At 36.7% G+C, this 17074-nt stretch overlaps 1 protein-coding gene across 5 annotated transcripts in view; it reads right to left on the bottom strand.

Annotated features, from left to right (window-relative positions):
* Znf800 (zinc finger protein 800) overlaps window positions 1–17074 on the bottom strand; it is a 48322-nt gene that overhangs the window by 26561 nt on the left and 4687 nt on the right. For all 5 annotated transcript variants that reach the window (XM_057770679.1, XM_057770694.1, XM_057770702.1 and 2 more), the window contains exons 3-5: window positions 15106–15201; window positions 4878–5021; window positions 396–2088 (exon numbers count right to left, since the gene is read on the bottom strand). In XM_057770679.1, coding sequence (XP_057626662.1) covers window positions 396–2088; window positions 4878–5021; window positions 15106–15201 — 1933 coding nt within the window. The remainder of the gene's footprint in view (window positions 1–395; window positions 2089–4877; window positions 5022–15105; window positions 15202–17074) is intronic.

Here is a 17074-nt window from a genome sequence, read left to right as displayed (position 1 = left end):
TGCAATGCATTAGGATTAGTAGATTGAATAAAATTAATAGACTGAGTCAAATTAAACCTGTGCAAGTTAGTTAAACACCAGATTTCTATGTAAACACAGACCAAAATAAATGTATGTATTTTACAACATTAAAACAAAAGCACTGGCCCGTGTCGTCTACCTGCAGCTACAGTGCATTGTCCTGTGTCCTGAAATTAGCTTTTGTTCCCATGCTACTGAATAAAGGTCACTGGGAGAGAAAGCAACAACCATCCATCCCTCTTTCAGTTCCTACTGTTCTATGATTTATGAAAGAAAATATGTTAAAATGGAACCAGCTATAAATTATGGCCAAATGATTTTTTTTTTAGTTCGATGAGGGGGAGGGGGAACAAAACTCTGTAACTGTTCCTCACCAGACAAGAGCCTTAGATCTTGTACTTCGGCCTTTGGTTTTGTTTCCTTCAGGTGAATTGGTAGCATTTGCCTTATGAGTTTTCTTATGGTGTTCAAGATAAGTCTTTTTGGCAAATGCCTTTCCACATTTATTGCATCTGTGAAGAGAAAAGTTTTTTGTGACTTTCACTTCAATACCGACGTCAGCTACTTCATACTTTTTACTAGGAGAATTGGAAGTGCCGTCATGTTTGGAATCATTATGTCTCGCTTCATCCCTTGAAGGACCTCTTTTTGCCACTTTGTTTAGAACAAAATCAATAGGCTTTTTTATAGCTCTGATCTCTAAGCTGGCTGTTATCTTCCCAAGGTAGCGAGATGACTTTTTATGAACCACAGTTATATGTCTTATCACATCACGTTTCCGACGAGTTTCGTAAGTGCAGAGAGGACACTTGTAGAATTTAACATAAATGTTATTCCCATCTGTGTGCAGCTCAATGTGTTTAGTCAAGTTCTGCTTGGAAGTAAACTGGCGTTTACAGAGTTTACAGTAAAGTTGCTTAAAGTCAAAGCCAGCTGAAAGTTTTGGCTTCCTGGCTTTTGGCTGGCCACCTGCAGCCGAAGGACTAGCTGGTTTAGGGCTTTCAGAGTCCTGTTTAGCTTTATTTTTCTGTGCTGTTGGTGTGTTCTTCTTCTCATTTGAATGATTTGTTCCCTTTAGTCCATTCTGTGGAGAATGGCTAATAGAAGGAGGTGAAGATCCTGCAGTGTCTGCTGGTTCAACTTTAACTTTTATTTCTGAACTGCTGGCAGTATTATTCGGCCCTTTCTCTCTTTTAGAATTTGCTCCAGAAAGAGTTATCTTGTGGACAATTTGCATATGTCTCTTCAGCATTATCTGTGAACTGTATTTCCTCTTGCAAAGGAGGCATTTGCATGTAGTTAAATTGTACTCAGCCTTTGAAGACTTTTGTTTTCGAGTCTTAAAAGATTTTTTAGGAGAAGCGGAATCCAAGAACAAAGGTTGCCCAGGCTTTGTTGCTATATCAGGAGTAATTGAGTCCCTCCTCAGTCCTCTATGAACTTCATCAAAATGCCTCCTTACGTTCGCCTTTGTAGCAAAGGATTTACAACAAACTGGACAACTCCTACTTAAGGAAACCAGAACACTCTTACTGCGTCCTTTTAAAGACTGGTTTGGAGTCTTCCGCGTTTCAATGTACTTTTTTAGTTCTTCCATCTTTTTCTTGTGTACTTTTCGAATGTGACGACGGACACCTCGTCTAGAATTGAATTCTTTCCTACAAAGACAACATATCAACTGGTGACCAAGGTCAGAACTATCAGACATTTCCAAGTCAGCCTGTGATTCCTGGGGCTGCTCCTCAGAGGGAGGCACAGCTTCATCTACAACAGTCTCTTCAGGAGGGGCCTCCATGACTTCCGCCACGTCAGCATCTGTGTCTGGGACAGCTTTCGGCTGTTCTGTGCTTGCCTCCTGTGTTTGGACTTCAGTCTGTTCAGGGGTACTGCTTGATTCTGTGACTTCAGCAGGATTATCAGTTCTTGAAATATATTGAAACACTGCATTCTGATTGGTTTCTATGGGTTCTAGCTTAATAATATACTCTCTCTTGTCCACTCTTGGATATATGGCTTCTAGGAGATCATTTATGGCTTGGCTTTGCTTATCATTTACATCAGGAAGGTCTGTTAAAGGGAAAAAACAGCTGTTTTTAAGCTGAAATAATTAACTTGTTCCAACCCTCTAATATTTTAAAATATATAACGAAGCTTATGTTTTAGTAGTGCATGTATCTTTTTACAGCACTTTTTTTTCAGCATTTTATGAATATAAAATCTAGTTATTAACTAAATTAAAACTTTGCTTTAATTTACCATCAGATGAGAAAAGTAAATCTGAAGAGCTCCTTCTAAGTTCCCTTATTATAAAATACATAAGCATATGGATGGTAAGTCCTAAACGATAAAAATACTATTATTTATTTTTAGTCTGAAAATTTTAGAATACCAAAGACAACTCAAGTTCTTACAACCCAGGATGGATATAATATCAGGAAGGATGTGATATATATAAATAATTTTTAATATGATATAATAGTATTTTAGCTAATATAAGTCTAATAAACAATGTAACTTAATTCTACTGAGACACTTGGAACATCTCACAGAAATAAAAAATGTCTGCAAATCAACATAAATGGTATAAGGCTAAAAAGAAAGAAAAAGCAGTCTCAAGCAATTTTCTCAACGTGACAAAACTTTACTGAAAAAACTGGTTAAAAACTATTTACAAATAAATCTAGTTTTACTTATTTGTACAATAACTACTCCCTCTACAGGCAACCAAAAGGTCTGCTGCAACAAAGCTGGCTGGCGTCAGTTGTATTTCCACATATAATTCTAAAATCTAGTTACAAATACTGCATCTAATAACTATTTAGAAATCATAACACAATCCATTATAGTTCTAATCCTCTTTCCCTTTTCCCTCATTTTTCATGGGTGTGAGTATGTTTACATATGTGGGTGCTTGTTTGGGGATGTATGTGTATATGTGTTATGGAGGCCCGAGGCTGTGTTTACATAGGCTTGTGTGGGGGTATATGTCTGCTATGGAGGCCCGAGGCTAATGCTGGGAGTCAGCCTCCATCACTCTCACCTTTTTATTCAGGCAGCTTCTCTGAAGCAGACCTAGAACTCCCTAATGTGTCTTGCTAGTCTGCTTGCTTTAGGGATTCCCGTTTCCACTTTCTGAGGCTGTAGTTATAGGCAGGCTACTATGCCCACCCTGTATGCATGTGTGTTCTGGAGACATGAACTCTGATCCTCAAGTTCGTGTGACAAGAGCCATTTTCCCAGCCCTTTCTTCCTTTTGTAAATAGTAAAGCTTTACTATTATTATGTAGATAGCAATGCATGTACTTTCATAAAAGTACATGCAGAACTGCCAAGAAGAATGCACAAAAATCTGGCAGATCCATTTATCACTTGCACTACATAAATTACCTCTACAATCTAAATACAATGAAGAACATGAAGAATAAAATACTACTTTAATTAAAATGTTAGGATTTTTTAACTGATGCCTCTAAACTACTTTTTAATTTATAGCTCAATAATAAAAAGTCCAATAAGCTCAAATACAAGCACATAAATTGTCTGAAACAATAAAAAATGACCAGGCAGTGGTGGCCTATTCCATTAATCCCAGCACTTGAGAGGCAGAGGCTGGTGGATATCTGTGCTTGAGGCCAGCCTGGTCTACAGAGCAAATTCCAAGAAAGTCAGGGTTACACAAAGTAATCCTGTCTTGAAACACCAAAAAAGAAAAAAGAAGAAAGAAAAACATTTAAACTTGAAAGTGTTATTATTTTTAGACTGGCAAAACCAATCCAAGTTCCCATAACCCAGAATGAATAAAACATCATTAAGAATTATCTTGTGAATGTCCATAAGTATAACTATATTCTTCATGTAAAAAATTCTAGACAAATATGAAATATTTATTTTATCTATCCCCTATAATATACTTAACATAGTTTGATAATAATTAAAGAAATATTTTGCTCTTCAGTTTTTGCATTCTATCTCCCTATCAAAAACTTTTGAAATGCAAAAAGATCTACAAAATATCTATGGTATCAGGCTAATAAAATAAGTGTCTCATTTTTTAAGTCCACCAAGTTTAAATCCCTGAACAAGAAATAATGAAGTTACCTTGTATTACCAGGTTTTAAAGAACTTATATTAATTCTTTAAAGCAAGAAAATAATAATACTATATATGTTTATTATTTATTCATATAAAAACGTACATAAATTCAGACATTTAGTGCCACAAAGACTATTAGCATGCTACTTGCCTTAATCACAAGAAGTACTGATGCTGTTAGTCTACATACACTCTAACACTATGTGACATCTAAACACATTCTGCTAAGAACAAATCTGATCTTCGAATTAAGATCCAGAAAACACTAGAAAAATTAATAAATATTTTAATTGTTCCTCTGCCATTCCCAAAATATCAAGTAATTTACTCATTCTTTGCTATTTATTGTATGCATTCTCATTTACTTAAAGAGAATCTAAGTGATCAATCATATTTAGCAATAAGTTGTCAAATTGAAAGAAATATACTATGAAATTGCTCCCTTAAAGACAGCATTAATATAGTAACTTTCAAATACTAACTAAACTGTATGAACTGCAAAAATATTCAAAAACAATCCTCATTACTTCAATACAAATAAATACATTCACAGATTAAAACTCATAAATTAGGAAAATCCAAGTGGAAAGCACTGATATCAAAGTACTATCCAGGAAACTGAATATAACAATGTCAAGTGTTTCATATTATTCTCCATCACTAAATTATCTATAACTGATATCAATACCACTTTAAAAATACATAGAAGCAGTAAAAAAAACACTTAACTCTAAAATGTATAACAATATAAGACTAGAACTTACTGTCATCCATTTGGAGACTTGGTGGGCAGTAAAATTTCTTATGGGTAATTAAATTTGGTAATCCTCTAAAGAGACTACGGCATAATTTACATTCAAAAATAGTATCCACATCTTTTAACAAAATATGTTTAAGCTGTTTGGTTCCTGGAAGGAAAAGAAATATATAAAAGTTAACTCTGACCTGCACTTTTCAATCAAATGCCAACTGTTGATAATCCAAAAACAGTTACTCTGAAAACAAAATACAGAGACAATGTCAATTTCTACCACAGAGTGTTTATTAACTAAGTAGTAAATGCAAAGCAAATATTTTATGATTTGGCAAGTTAAGACAGACAAAAATGATGTCCTTTTTCTATCAGTAGCCAATCAATTCACAGACAAATTAAGGCAGTGGTTTTGACATCCGAGAAAGCATTCAAGTGAGTTGAGAATAAAGGTAAACATGACTCTTCCCTAGAGAGCCTGAGTCGGTAGGTCTAGGATAGGAGGGGGAATGCTTCCCATCACTCCTGCAAATTTTCTGCTGGTTCTGCCAGCTCTTTTCTAAATATGGAAGTGAAAAATAAAGAGGTTTGGATTTTGGTTTTGAACACATTTCCCAATCCATTAAAGGTCTAAATTCTTATCACAGGATTATTTATGAACAGCCTTTTAAAATTCAGTTAATATTACTTCAGGCTCTGGGCCAACGTGGAGTTATGCTATTTTGTGGTAAAGCAAAATTTTGCTCAGACTTTTTGATAGCACCATCAATTTAAATATCTCAAGCCTTTATTCATGAGAACTTGCTGAAGGATGATCCTTCTGTAAGTGCTGTGAATATGTATTATGTTAATTGGTTAGCAATAAAGCTGTTTGGCCTATAGCAAGGCAGGATAAAGTTAGGTGGGACAATCAAATTAAGGACTAGGATGAAGAAGGGCAGAGTTGACAGAGACGTGAGTTAGCTGCCCAAGAAGCAAGATAGCAGAGAACCAGTAAAGCCATAGGTCACATGGCAATACATATAAATGGATTAATTGAAAAGTAAGAGCTAGTTAATAATAAGTCTGAGCTATTATATTGGCTCAGAGCATTTTGTAATTATTATAAACTTTGGTGTGTTTGTTTGGGACTAAGTGGTCAGGACAGAAAAATTACACCTCCATTTACAAGAACTCTTACCCCAATTCCAATTACTTAACAATATAATTACTATAATCCAGTATCTGTCTTATCCATTGATTAAAAATCCTTGAAGTAGCCAAAACCAAGCTTGCCATATTTATAATCACAAGGTGTTCAATTCTAGTAATAAAGAAATGCTACTGATCTAGGACTACTAAGCATTTTGGTGGGAGATTAAAAAGGTAGAATAATTGGCAAAAATCATCAAATCTTTAAAGCATCCACAAGGAACAAAGCACAAACAAGACTTTTTGTTGTTACCTTCTACAGGTCTTTGCTATAGTAACTTACTAATTAATATAAATACCTTAATTATGTTACTTTCATTGACAAGGTATCCTAAATAATACCGTTAAGAAAACATAAGTACTGAATATTCTGTCATTTAACATGCATTTTACTGTCTATAAAGCTCTGGTACTACAGATACAGACACAGTGAAATTAAAACTGTAGGGTCTACCACACCCAAACATTAGATGGAGCTGAGAGAATCCCTCGAAAGAGGAGGAGGAAGGATTGTAGGAACCAGAGGTGTGGAGACACCAGGAGAACATGGCCTACAGAATCAACTAAGCAGGGTTCACGGACTCACAGAGACTGAAATGACAATCACAGATCCTGTATGGGTTTACGATAGGTCTTCTGCATACACGCTGTGGTTGCTTAATTTCTAACAATTGGAGTAGGATGTCTCAGACTCTTTTGCATGGGACCCTTTCCATCCTCCTGGGTTGCCTCACCCAATCTTGATGTAGGGGTTTGTGCCTAGTCTTACTGCATTTTGCTATACCATGTTAAGGTGATATCACTGGGAAGCCTGCTCTTTTCTGAAGGGAAACGGAGGACCCATGCAGTGGATCTGGATGAGAGGGGAGTGAGAGGGAGAAATGGGAGGAGAGGAGGAAGGGGAGGCTACGGTCTAGATGTATTCTATGAAGGAAGAATAAATAAAAAGAAAAAAAAACTAGCGGCTATAAAAGGTCATTGTTTCTAACTCAATCTTTAGTAATCTATTTTTAATTTACTATTAATTTTTGAGAGTATATTTTATCATCATTTTAAAAATAGGCCATCCCTCAAAATTCTATTGCAAAATATTGCTTGACAGGTTATTAGAACATTACTAAGTGTTTAGAGATAACAAATCTTATCCTATCTAGTTATATTATCTAAAGAGCTATATAATATCTGCATTTTTTTTGTTTAACCACCTTGTATCATACTGAAACAAACCAAAACTAGTCATTTCACATTACAAAAAATTTCATGACAGACAGCTATCTTTGATTCATAGCTAGCCCCAGAGTGATTAACAAACTATGTGAGGTAAAACAGGTATTGAAATAAGTGGGTTAAGCCTCTATAACAGGTACATATTTAGTTTCACAAAAGGTAGCTGAATATAAGCATAGTGGGAAGAAAAAAGTGAAAATTTTACATACTGATTCTAAATTAGAAGATGTACTATACCCAGAACGGAGATTGAATCTTGCCTTTAAAAACAGTCAACAGAGCTGAGCAGTGGGGGCCATGCCTTTAATCCCAGCACTTGGGAGACAGCGACAGGAGATCTCTGTCAGTTCAAAGGCAGTCTGGTCTACAGCTAGGACTGTTACACAGAGAAACCCTGTCTCAATCAATCAATCAATAAAAATAAATAAATCAAAAAAGAGTCACCAGAGCCTACTGTGGTGAATACACCAGCAGGGGGATATACTGTGGAGGCAGAAGCAAGAGGATCATGACCAAGGCCAGTCTAAGCTGTACCTTTGAGGCTTGAGAGATGGCTCAGCAGTTAAAAGAACCTACTGTACTTGCAGGCCTGGGTTCGATTCCCACTACCCATGTGGAGGCTAACAACCACCCACATATTTGGTTCCAAGGGATCCAACAACCTCTTTGGCTTCTATGGGTGCCAGGCATGCACATGATACACAAACATTCGTGCAAACAAAACACCTGTACACAAAAAATACAAACAAGTAAAGCTTTCTAAAAAGTAGTCAGAACACTGAGGAAAAACAGCTGCAGAAAAACAAGAAATCTATTTAACTAAAATTTCAACTAAAGGGGTTAGAAAGATGGTTCAGTGGCTAAGAGCATGTTGTGCTCTTGCAAAGGACCCAAGTGTTCTTAGCACCCTCATCTCAGCTCACAGCTGCTTACAACTCCAGTTCCAGAAGGTTCCAACATCTCTGACCTATGCAGGTACCTACACTCATTTGTATACTCCCTCACACATACACACATATATACATACAGACGTGATTTTAAAAAATAAAAAATTAAGAATTTTTTAAAATTCAACTTTAAATTTAAATAAGCAAATAGCAACAATTTAAAGTATTACCAATCTTATATAAACATGGTTATAATTAATAAAAACAGTGAAGTGTAAAAGTAAAAACTTAAACTAGGTAACCAGTTTGTTAACTGGGATCTTTCCATCATATCAATCAAAGAAAAAGAAAGCATCATTTCTTAATTAACTCTAGTTACACAGTTATATTCAATAGCAAGTATATTACTTACACCCAAAAGCATCAAAAAAGGTGTCTCCTCTAACCTATCAGTTATATAAAACACTTTCCTCAAAATGCAAACACACACACACACACAACACACACACACACACACACATACACACCAGTTACTGTTGACTCAGGCACACCAATTTCTTTTGGGTCAGAAATACAACAAATGTTCTCTTGCTCCTCTGTCCTTTGTATGCCATCGCCCATGTTATTCTTACTATAACATGTCCTTCCCTAGCTGACTCACTTGAGATCCGGACAAGAGGTCTCTTCTGCCAGGATTCCTTCTCTGACATTCCTATTAAGACGCTACCATGCGCAGTCAGTGCCCCAGCTTCCCCGCTATCTCACACTTAGTTACTGTTCTATGTATCTAGTATCAAAGATACCTAAGAGAAAAGTTATCTTTGAGGCTCACCACTGTACTCCTATTCTCAGGACAATGCCTGATAACTTCCATTAACAACTTTCTATATATTTATGAATATCACTGTTTTTCATCTATGTGTAGTTGACTTGATAATCAAAATGGTTTTCTAATTCCACATACATACAAGACATTTTACAAACATGAAAAGTAAGATGTGTCTTGTTGCATAAACAGATACTAAAAGATTTCCTCTAGTTTTCGCCATCATTTAGGGTGTTATATGTGTTATACTTTTCCCAGAACAGAAAGAATTTATTCAAAATGAACTACCATTTTTTTGATTGCTTTGTCACAATAAACACAGCCTCTGTCATACTACAGCTCCTCCTCACCTAAGACAAAGGCGTGGCCACCTAGACAGAACATAAAATTTGTCTCACTCTGAATCCTGAGAAACAATCATGCTGATTTTCTCCAAACCATTCCTTTAACAAAAAATTGCTCTCTTTCTTGCTTAGGTTCTTAAATCACCTGAGAAGTCACTGCTAATTGCTTAATAGATCATCAACCAGGATCTTAAAAACAACAACAACAACAACAACAAACAAACAAAACAAAACACCATGGGGTAAGAGTTTTGTTAATGGAATAATGGCACATACAATAATAAATTTATAAGAAGGATTAAATTGCTTTAAGACTATGCCTACTTGATGAATCTTTCACTTTACCCTAATAAACACTTAATGGAGCTTTCATTAAATCTCACATACAATATTATTCAATTCACTAGAAACATATAAGAGAAGGATGTGGTTCCACGATATTGACAGCTTCAGTCTAGAAGAAATATCTGCTTTCTAGGAACATAATCCTAGAGGACATACTTGGAAGATGCATGCTAAAAATAATAAACCCAAAAGATATCTAGTCCCATTTAAATTTCCTATAATTGCTAACAATCAGAAAAATTCCCTCAGAGGCTGTAGAGATAGTTTCAGGCCTGAGAGCTCTTGCAGCTCTTCAAATGACTACTTCCAGTGCCCAGGATCCATGTCAGGTGGCTCACAACAGCCTCTAATTCCAGCTCCAGGGGATCTGATGCCCTCTTCTGGCTTCCTCAGACACTGCACACTGCATTCATATACACATGTATACACACGTATGTATACACACACAGACACAAAATAATTAAAGAAAGATTCCCCTCAAAGAACAGAGCAGTCTCTGTTATATCTCTCACAGACCTTACTTCCATGCCAAGCTTATCAAGAATTAAAAGTAAGCATCATAACTCAGTCATGGTTTACACTAACTTCAATGAAAGTTACTTCAATCAGAAAAAAAGTAACTTCAAGATGGTAAAATCTAGGAAGACAAACACAAGAATCATTACATAAAATGGTTATTATTTTTCACCAGCATACTTCAAATTAACAATTTATTCTTTCCTGGGAAGGGGAGGATGAAGTTCCTTGTGTATAGTTGTATAGTATATTACATATGTATAGAACCTTTTCTCTATAATTATATATATTATAATTTTTTTTTGGTTTTTTTTTTTCGAGACAGGGTTTCTCTGTGGCTTTGTAGCCTGTCCTGGAACTAGCTCTGTAGACCAGGCTGGTCTCGAACTCACAAAGATCTGCCTGCCTCTGTCTCCCGAGTGCTGGGATTAAAGGCGTGCGCCACCATCTCCCGGCTATATATTATAATTTAACATTTGAATTTTAATATGTCAATTTCATATTAAAGATTAGTTTTAAATGATGGACACCTTCCCTCATTTTCCTGTTTTAGCTTTAGGGCATTCTAAAGTTTCTTTGCCTCTGTAAAATGACTAAGAGACTAACAAAGAATAATATTCTCAAATAAATCAATGTAATAAATACCTAACAGATAAACATCTAAAGTTATTGTGTGGTTTTTCTTCAAAATTGTGTTTTGAAGAAAGTGAGAAAGGAGGAAGATCAACTAAATGTGTTAAAGAAAAGGAGGAAGCCTGAGGACATAGCATCCCAGGTGTGATCCTGCAGGTATCTACTCGGGCATGAAGGCTCCAGGAAAGCACAGGGCATGGCGGAGGTAGTACCAGAAGCCAGTACTGGGAGCAAACATCAGGTTTCAAGTCATCCATCAGGGCTCAGTGCAGAAAATCTGTAGCCACATCTAACTCTACAGTAATTTCAACAAACAAATCTACCCACAGAGAAAATTACACAAGAATGTATGCCTACTACCATTTCTACTGGGAGGAAACAAAGAATATATTTATGCATGGATAAAAGGAAGAGGACACACTAAGCAGCAGTTGTCACTTGTGCAAAGGGTTAGGGGAAGCTTACTTTTTGCTCTATAAACTGTTATATCCACAATGTCATTTCTCCCCCCCCCCAAAAAAAATCTACTTAAATTGTTTTACAAATCAAGCAATTAGAAATAAAATAACAGAGGTAAGAAAGAATTTTTAACTTAAAGCCAGGAAAATAGTGCAAAGCCAACACAAACACTGAACTCTAAGACAGTAAGAATGGGTTAAAACTGTCCTGCAGTCAATGTAGCACACCTGAGGTGGTGAAATGAGTCAACTTCTCCTCCAGACACAGAGGCCTTTATGGGTTTCCAGCTTGGGTAGGAATTAGTATCAGCTCACAGACAGTCCAGTGTAGGAGGAAGAAAGTAAGAAACTCAAAGACTGCACAGCAGTTGAAGACAAGTATCTGACTTGAAGTTGAAGGCAGATCCTACAGCACTCCTATCCATCTGACTTAGCCTCCGTCACTTACTAAGCAGACCCATGGACTTCACAGTTGTACTGTCAAGCACCAATCAGATACACAGCACTACCAGGATAGCTTGCTCAATGCAAAGTGTGTGACCCAGATACAGTGGAAAGAGGCTGGAAAGGGATGAGTCACTGAGGGTGTGCTTATAGAAGACTGGGTCAGGGAGGAACTCAATCTCACGTTAGAATGGACGTTAAACCCCAAGTCATGTGGCCCATTTTCCCTTACCCTTTACCACCTTTGGACTACAAAGAGCTACTTCAGTAGACTTTAGATTGGCTATATATGTAAGAGATTATTGTCTTGAGGACATTCAATTTTCTGATTTATGGGACACAATAACCAAAAATTAATTTCTCTGAACAACTGCACATTTCTAAATCATTTCTAATTAAAATTATAGTATTTTCATAATTTTTCTATATTAAAAAATAACAAGGCTGGTGTGTTGGGGAAATTTTTTAAAAAAGACTTCTGGATAGTTTTATGTTAACTTTATGTTTATATCAAGTTAGAGCCATTTGGAAAAAGAAAACTTCAACTGAAAAAAATACCCCCACTGGATTTGGTCTGTAGGGCTGTCTGTGGGGCATTGTCTTGATTGGTGATTGATGCGAAAGGGCTCAGCCTGCTGTAGGTGGTACCATCCCTGAGCAGAGGTGGGCCTGGGTGCTGTAAGAAAGAAGCTGAGTAAGCCATGAGGAGCAAGCCAGTAAGCAGCACCCCTCCATGTCCTCTGAATCGGCTCCTGTCCCCAGGTTCCTGCTCTGACTTCTTTCAATGAAGGACTGTGATGTGAACATATAAGATGAAATAAACCCTTTTCTGACCAAGTTGCTTTTGGTCATGGTATTTTATCACAGCTATAAAATCCCTAACTAAAACAAGCACATTTCAAAAGATAAACAGCTGTGGGATGACACCAATTCAGATTACCTATCTCCCTGCCCCATTCTTTAGCCGACACAGCAAAGAACTGGCGAACACAGAGACTCGATGACTACAGTGCAGTAAGAAAACACTCACTTCATATTTAAATATTTTCCTTTTGTAGTGGTTTAGATGAGAATGGCCCAGGTAGGTTCATATACTCGGATGCTTAGTCACTAACTGAAAGGATGAGAAGGATTAGGAGGTGTCCTCTTGTTGGAGAAAATGTGGCCTTGTTGAAAAAACGTTGTTGCTGGGGATAGACTTTGAAGTTTCAACTCAGGTCCAGTGTATGTGTCTCTCTTTGTCTTTCTGTCTGTCGGTATGTCTGTCTCTCTGCCTGTGGACCAGGGTGTACCTCTCAGCTACTGCTCCAGTGCCATGCATACCTCAATGCTCTCTGCCACGATGACAACGGACCAAACCTCTGAAACTGTAAGTGAGCCCTGATAAAGTCTTTCTTTTCTAAGAGTTGCCATGGTCACGATGTCTCTGTATAGCAACAGAAAGCCTTCCAAAATTTAAAAACACACACATACAATGTGTGTGTGTGTGTGTGTGTATATCCTTCTAAAAAGAATTTTATAAGATAAATCATTTATGAAGTACTCAATTTCAACTTAATAAAATAGTATAGTAATAAACTATGGTAGTAAAAGATAACCTTAACTCTAAATTATGGATTTTTAAAAGAAAACAGGTTATACTACTTAATGGAAAAAACCATTATTCTCATTTTCATTACAAAGAACAAAAGAATATTTATCTTTGTTGCTAAAACAAACAAAAATGAATTGTTATTCTCTTATGTAAGAAATATAAACCACTCCTAAGAAGTTAAAGTTGTATATTCATCATAGGCAACTTTGATTTACAGATTATCCTGTTTATCAAGGCTGGGTATCAAAAGTAAAAACTATAAATATTCAAAATCAGGTAGACACTAGCATAAAGATAGGCATATAACAGCCATTATAATACTTAAGACAACAGACATAAAAGCCACGTCTGAGTCTACAAATGGGTTTCAGAGATAGAGAAAAAAATTAATCTGATACTCTACTTCTTTGAATAATAAAGTAAAGCAAATGTTTATTTCACCCCACTACCATTTTTTCTTTAAAAAACAATGTATTTTAATTGTGTGTGACTGTGTGCGTATGTGTGTGTGTGTATACACATATATACAGATCACATACATGCAATCACCTATGAACATTAGAAGAGGGTGTTGGGTCCCCTGGAGCTGGAGTTACAGGCAGCTGTAAGCTGCTATGTGGATGCAGAGAACTGACCTCGGGTTAGAAGCACTCTTCATCGCTGAAACAACTCTCCCACCCCTCACCTGTACTACTTTAAAACAAGGAATTCAGAAACCTTCATTCACACAGTTACACCATAATCATGCTTTCCTTTGAACCTCAGAAAAAAACTTTCCATTAAGACAGTAGCTTTAAAATAATGATGAGATCCAAATATCCATAGATTAGGTGCCAATTCATTGTATTCATCTGCTTATTGATATCTGACTAAACAAAGATGTCAGAACATAAATCTATGAAAAATGAGTAAGGGAGCTATAAGAATCATAGCAGCCTATGACCTCAATGATAACACAGAAGTCCTCGCTTCTCAATTGCTTATATGTAATGAGTAACAGCTATTTTAAAGCATTGACCTGTAACTGCACAAATATAACACGGCCAATTCCTATAATACTCTACAATAAACAAGCTTGGGTTTGGACAAGTAAGTGATCAGTTCAGGTTTACATCACCCACTGCTCTTCCAGACAACCCAGGTTTAAATCCCAAGCACCCACATGGTAGCTCATAACTGTTTATAACTACACTCCAAGGAATCCAATGCCCTCTTCTGGCGTCTATGGGCATCAGGCACACATGTGGTACACAGACATACAGGCAGTCAAAACATTCATACATGTAAAATAAAATTTAAAAAAAAAAGAAACAAAGGCTTATTGAATGTATCTGAAGATATCAGGGCTAGAACATGTCTTTTTTTTCTTTTCTATCCTGTGCTCAACTAAAGATACTGAAAACTTCAGAGTTTAGCAGGAGGTAAGCCCCACAAACCAGAAATAATAAGAAATTAAACTAGAATGATATTCCACATATCTTAATATAATTTACACCCAACTTTATAAAGAACCAGAATAACTGACTACCTTAAGAAGTAACAGCATTTTCTCTTAAAATATACCAGATTCCTCTAAACTATAGTAAAAAAATTTTAATTACTATTTAGTAGGTAGTATCGAAAAATAATTTCCAGACCAGGCCAATGTTTATTCATTCATCTGAAAAATATGACGACTCAAAGTATACTATAAAGAAAATCCATAGGCAGGCCTTCTAGATAGTTTTTAATTACTATGTGATGTCTGAAAAAAAAAAATAACTAAAATGTTCATACCTGATCGAAAGCACTCAATTATTTGCTGAATACCAGATTTGGATGTCTGTAGTGGTTGCTGTAATAAAGGTGGATCTCCAGGCTCCAGGATATAAACTACATGGGAGACAAACACACACCCAATCCACAAAAAAAAAAAAAAAAAAAAAATTAAAAAGGTTATTTAAATCACTTCCTAATGAATTAAACAATAGTTTGTCACAATCATGTTAATAATGAGAATACATCATATATATTCATATATATAAAATTCACCATCATCTTTATAAGACAAATGAAGCAATGGAAGGAAAACCTCAATCATTCTCAATATTGAAGACTCAATCAAGACTAGTTATTAGGTCTAACAGCAAATGCTTACTGCTTTGGCATCATTCAGTATCTACTGTTTGCCTTTTTATTCCCCTTAGAAAAGACCTTCATTTAACAAAAACCCTTAAGGCTATGGTGGCTTACCAAATCCAGTAAATCCTTCCAAAAGCCTTAAAAATCACCTGATTAAGCAACCTGGACAATACTGAAACCCAACTGCCTAAGAAAGCAATAGACAAGTATACAATTAGAGGCATATAAGACTTTCATTGAAGTACTCTGTAGCACTGTACTCAACTGAGAGATGTAGTACAAATTCTAATTGTTATTAATAAAAACCCAGAGTCAGACATTAAGGGGTGAAAGCTGAGAGATCAGAGAAGCAGTGCAGCCAATCACTAAAGAGACTGTACCTCTACCGAATCCTCAGACCAAAAGGGCAATCCTGTCCTCAGACTGCATCCTCAGACTACAACTGTCTCCACCAAACCTCAGACTGCACTGAGCTCCCATCTCCTCCTGCCTCACATTCCTCCTCCGCCCAGGCATATCACTCCTCCTCTACAGTGCTGGGATCCCAAGTGCTGGGATCCCTTTGTGTGAGCTCTGTTTCTCTTTACACAGATTCAATCTCGTGTAGCCCAGGGTGGCCTTGAACTCAGAGATCTGTCAGCCTCTATCTCCTGAATGATGGAATTAAATGTGTGTGCCACCACTGCCTGGCCTCTAGTGGCTTAACTCTACACTCTAGTCTTCAGGCAACCTTTATTTGTTAAAACACAAACAAAATATTACTACAGAGAGACTTCAAATTTCAAAGTCTCTTTACAGGGACCAAACTAAAAGCTATGAAGATTCCACATTAACAGCTGAAAAGCACCAGCCAGTCCACTGTACTGACAACGCAGGATGTCAGTACTGTTAAATAATAAAAACAGGGTATAGACTATGACCTATTTACATTAGTACATATTTATGCAGATGCAGAAATACATAAATGTAGTTGCTATAGGTATGAGTCTAGATAAGAGAAAGCTACCTTGGAATGACACCCCGAGTTTAGCAAAGGCTCTGTCGGGGTGGGTCAGAGGATGATGCTCGCTTTCCGCCTCACAGTCCTATTACTTCAGAGCACACAAGTCAGGCATTTACAAGTGAAGTAAGTAACTTTCCCATCTGAAAACTAAAAATTTTCACTTCCGTATCTAGTAGTCATTATTGCCCATTCCCCTTTGCAAAATTCTCTGATGAGTGGAAAAATGAGATCATGTGACACAGTAGCTGACAAGGACAACTGTGTTTCTATCATTGTCAGACAGCAGGCTGTAGTGAAGAAAAACTGGCCATTCAGTTTTCATAATGTCCTACCCACTAATAACAAAATGTCCACCATAACCCAAGGACCATTCCCTCGGTGTGAGTGGGAACCAAGTTCCCTTCAGCTGGATGTGTGCTGCTACTGTTTTGCACCTTAGACCTAGAGAGCAACCCCATTTTTAATACAGAGTAGCTGAGGCTACAGGCCTATGCATACAGATGCAGCCTTAGACTCACCTTCATATTTCAAGTACTCAAGTAAGAGGAACCCCACCTCAGGACTACATCATTTCACCAACTTTAGGTATATAAAAAGAATAGACACAGACAACTAACTCAG

Source organism: Chionomys nivalis, chromosome 1, assembly GCF_950005125.1.
Source record: "Chionomys nivalis chromosome 1, mChiNiv1.1, whole genome shotgun sequence".
NCBI lineage: Eukaryota > Metazoa > Chordata > Mammalia > Rodentia > Cricetidae > Chionomys > Chionomys nivalis.
Note: the sequence above shows the minus strand (reverse complement) of the source record. Positions and strands in the feature narration are given on the sequence as shown.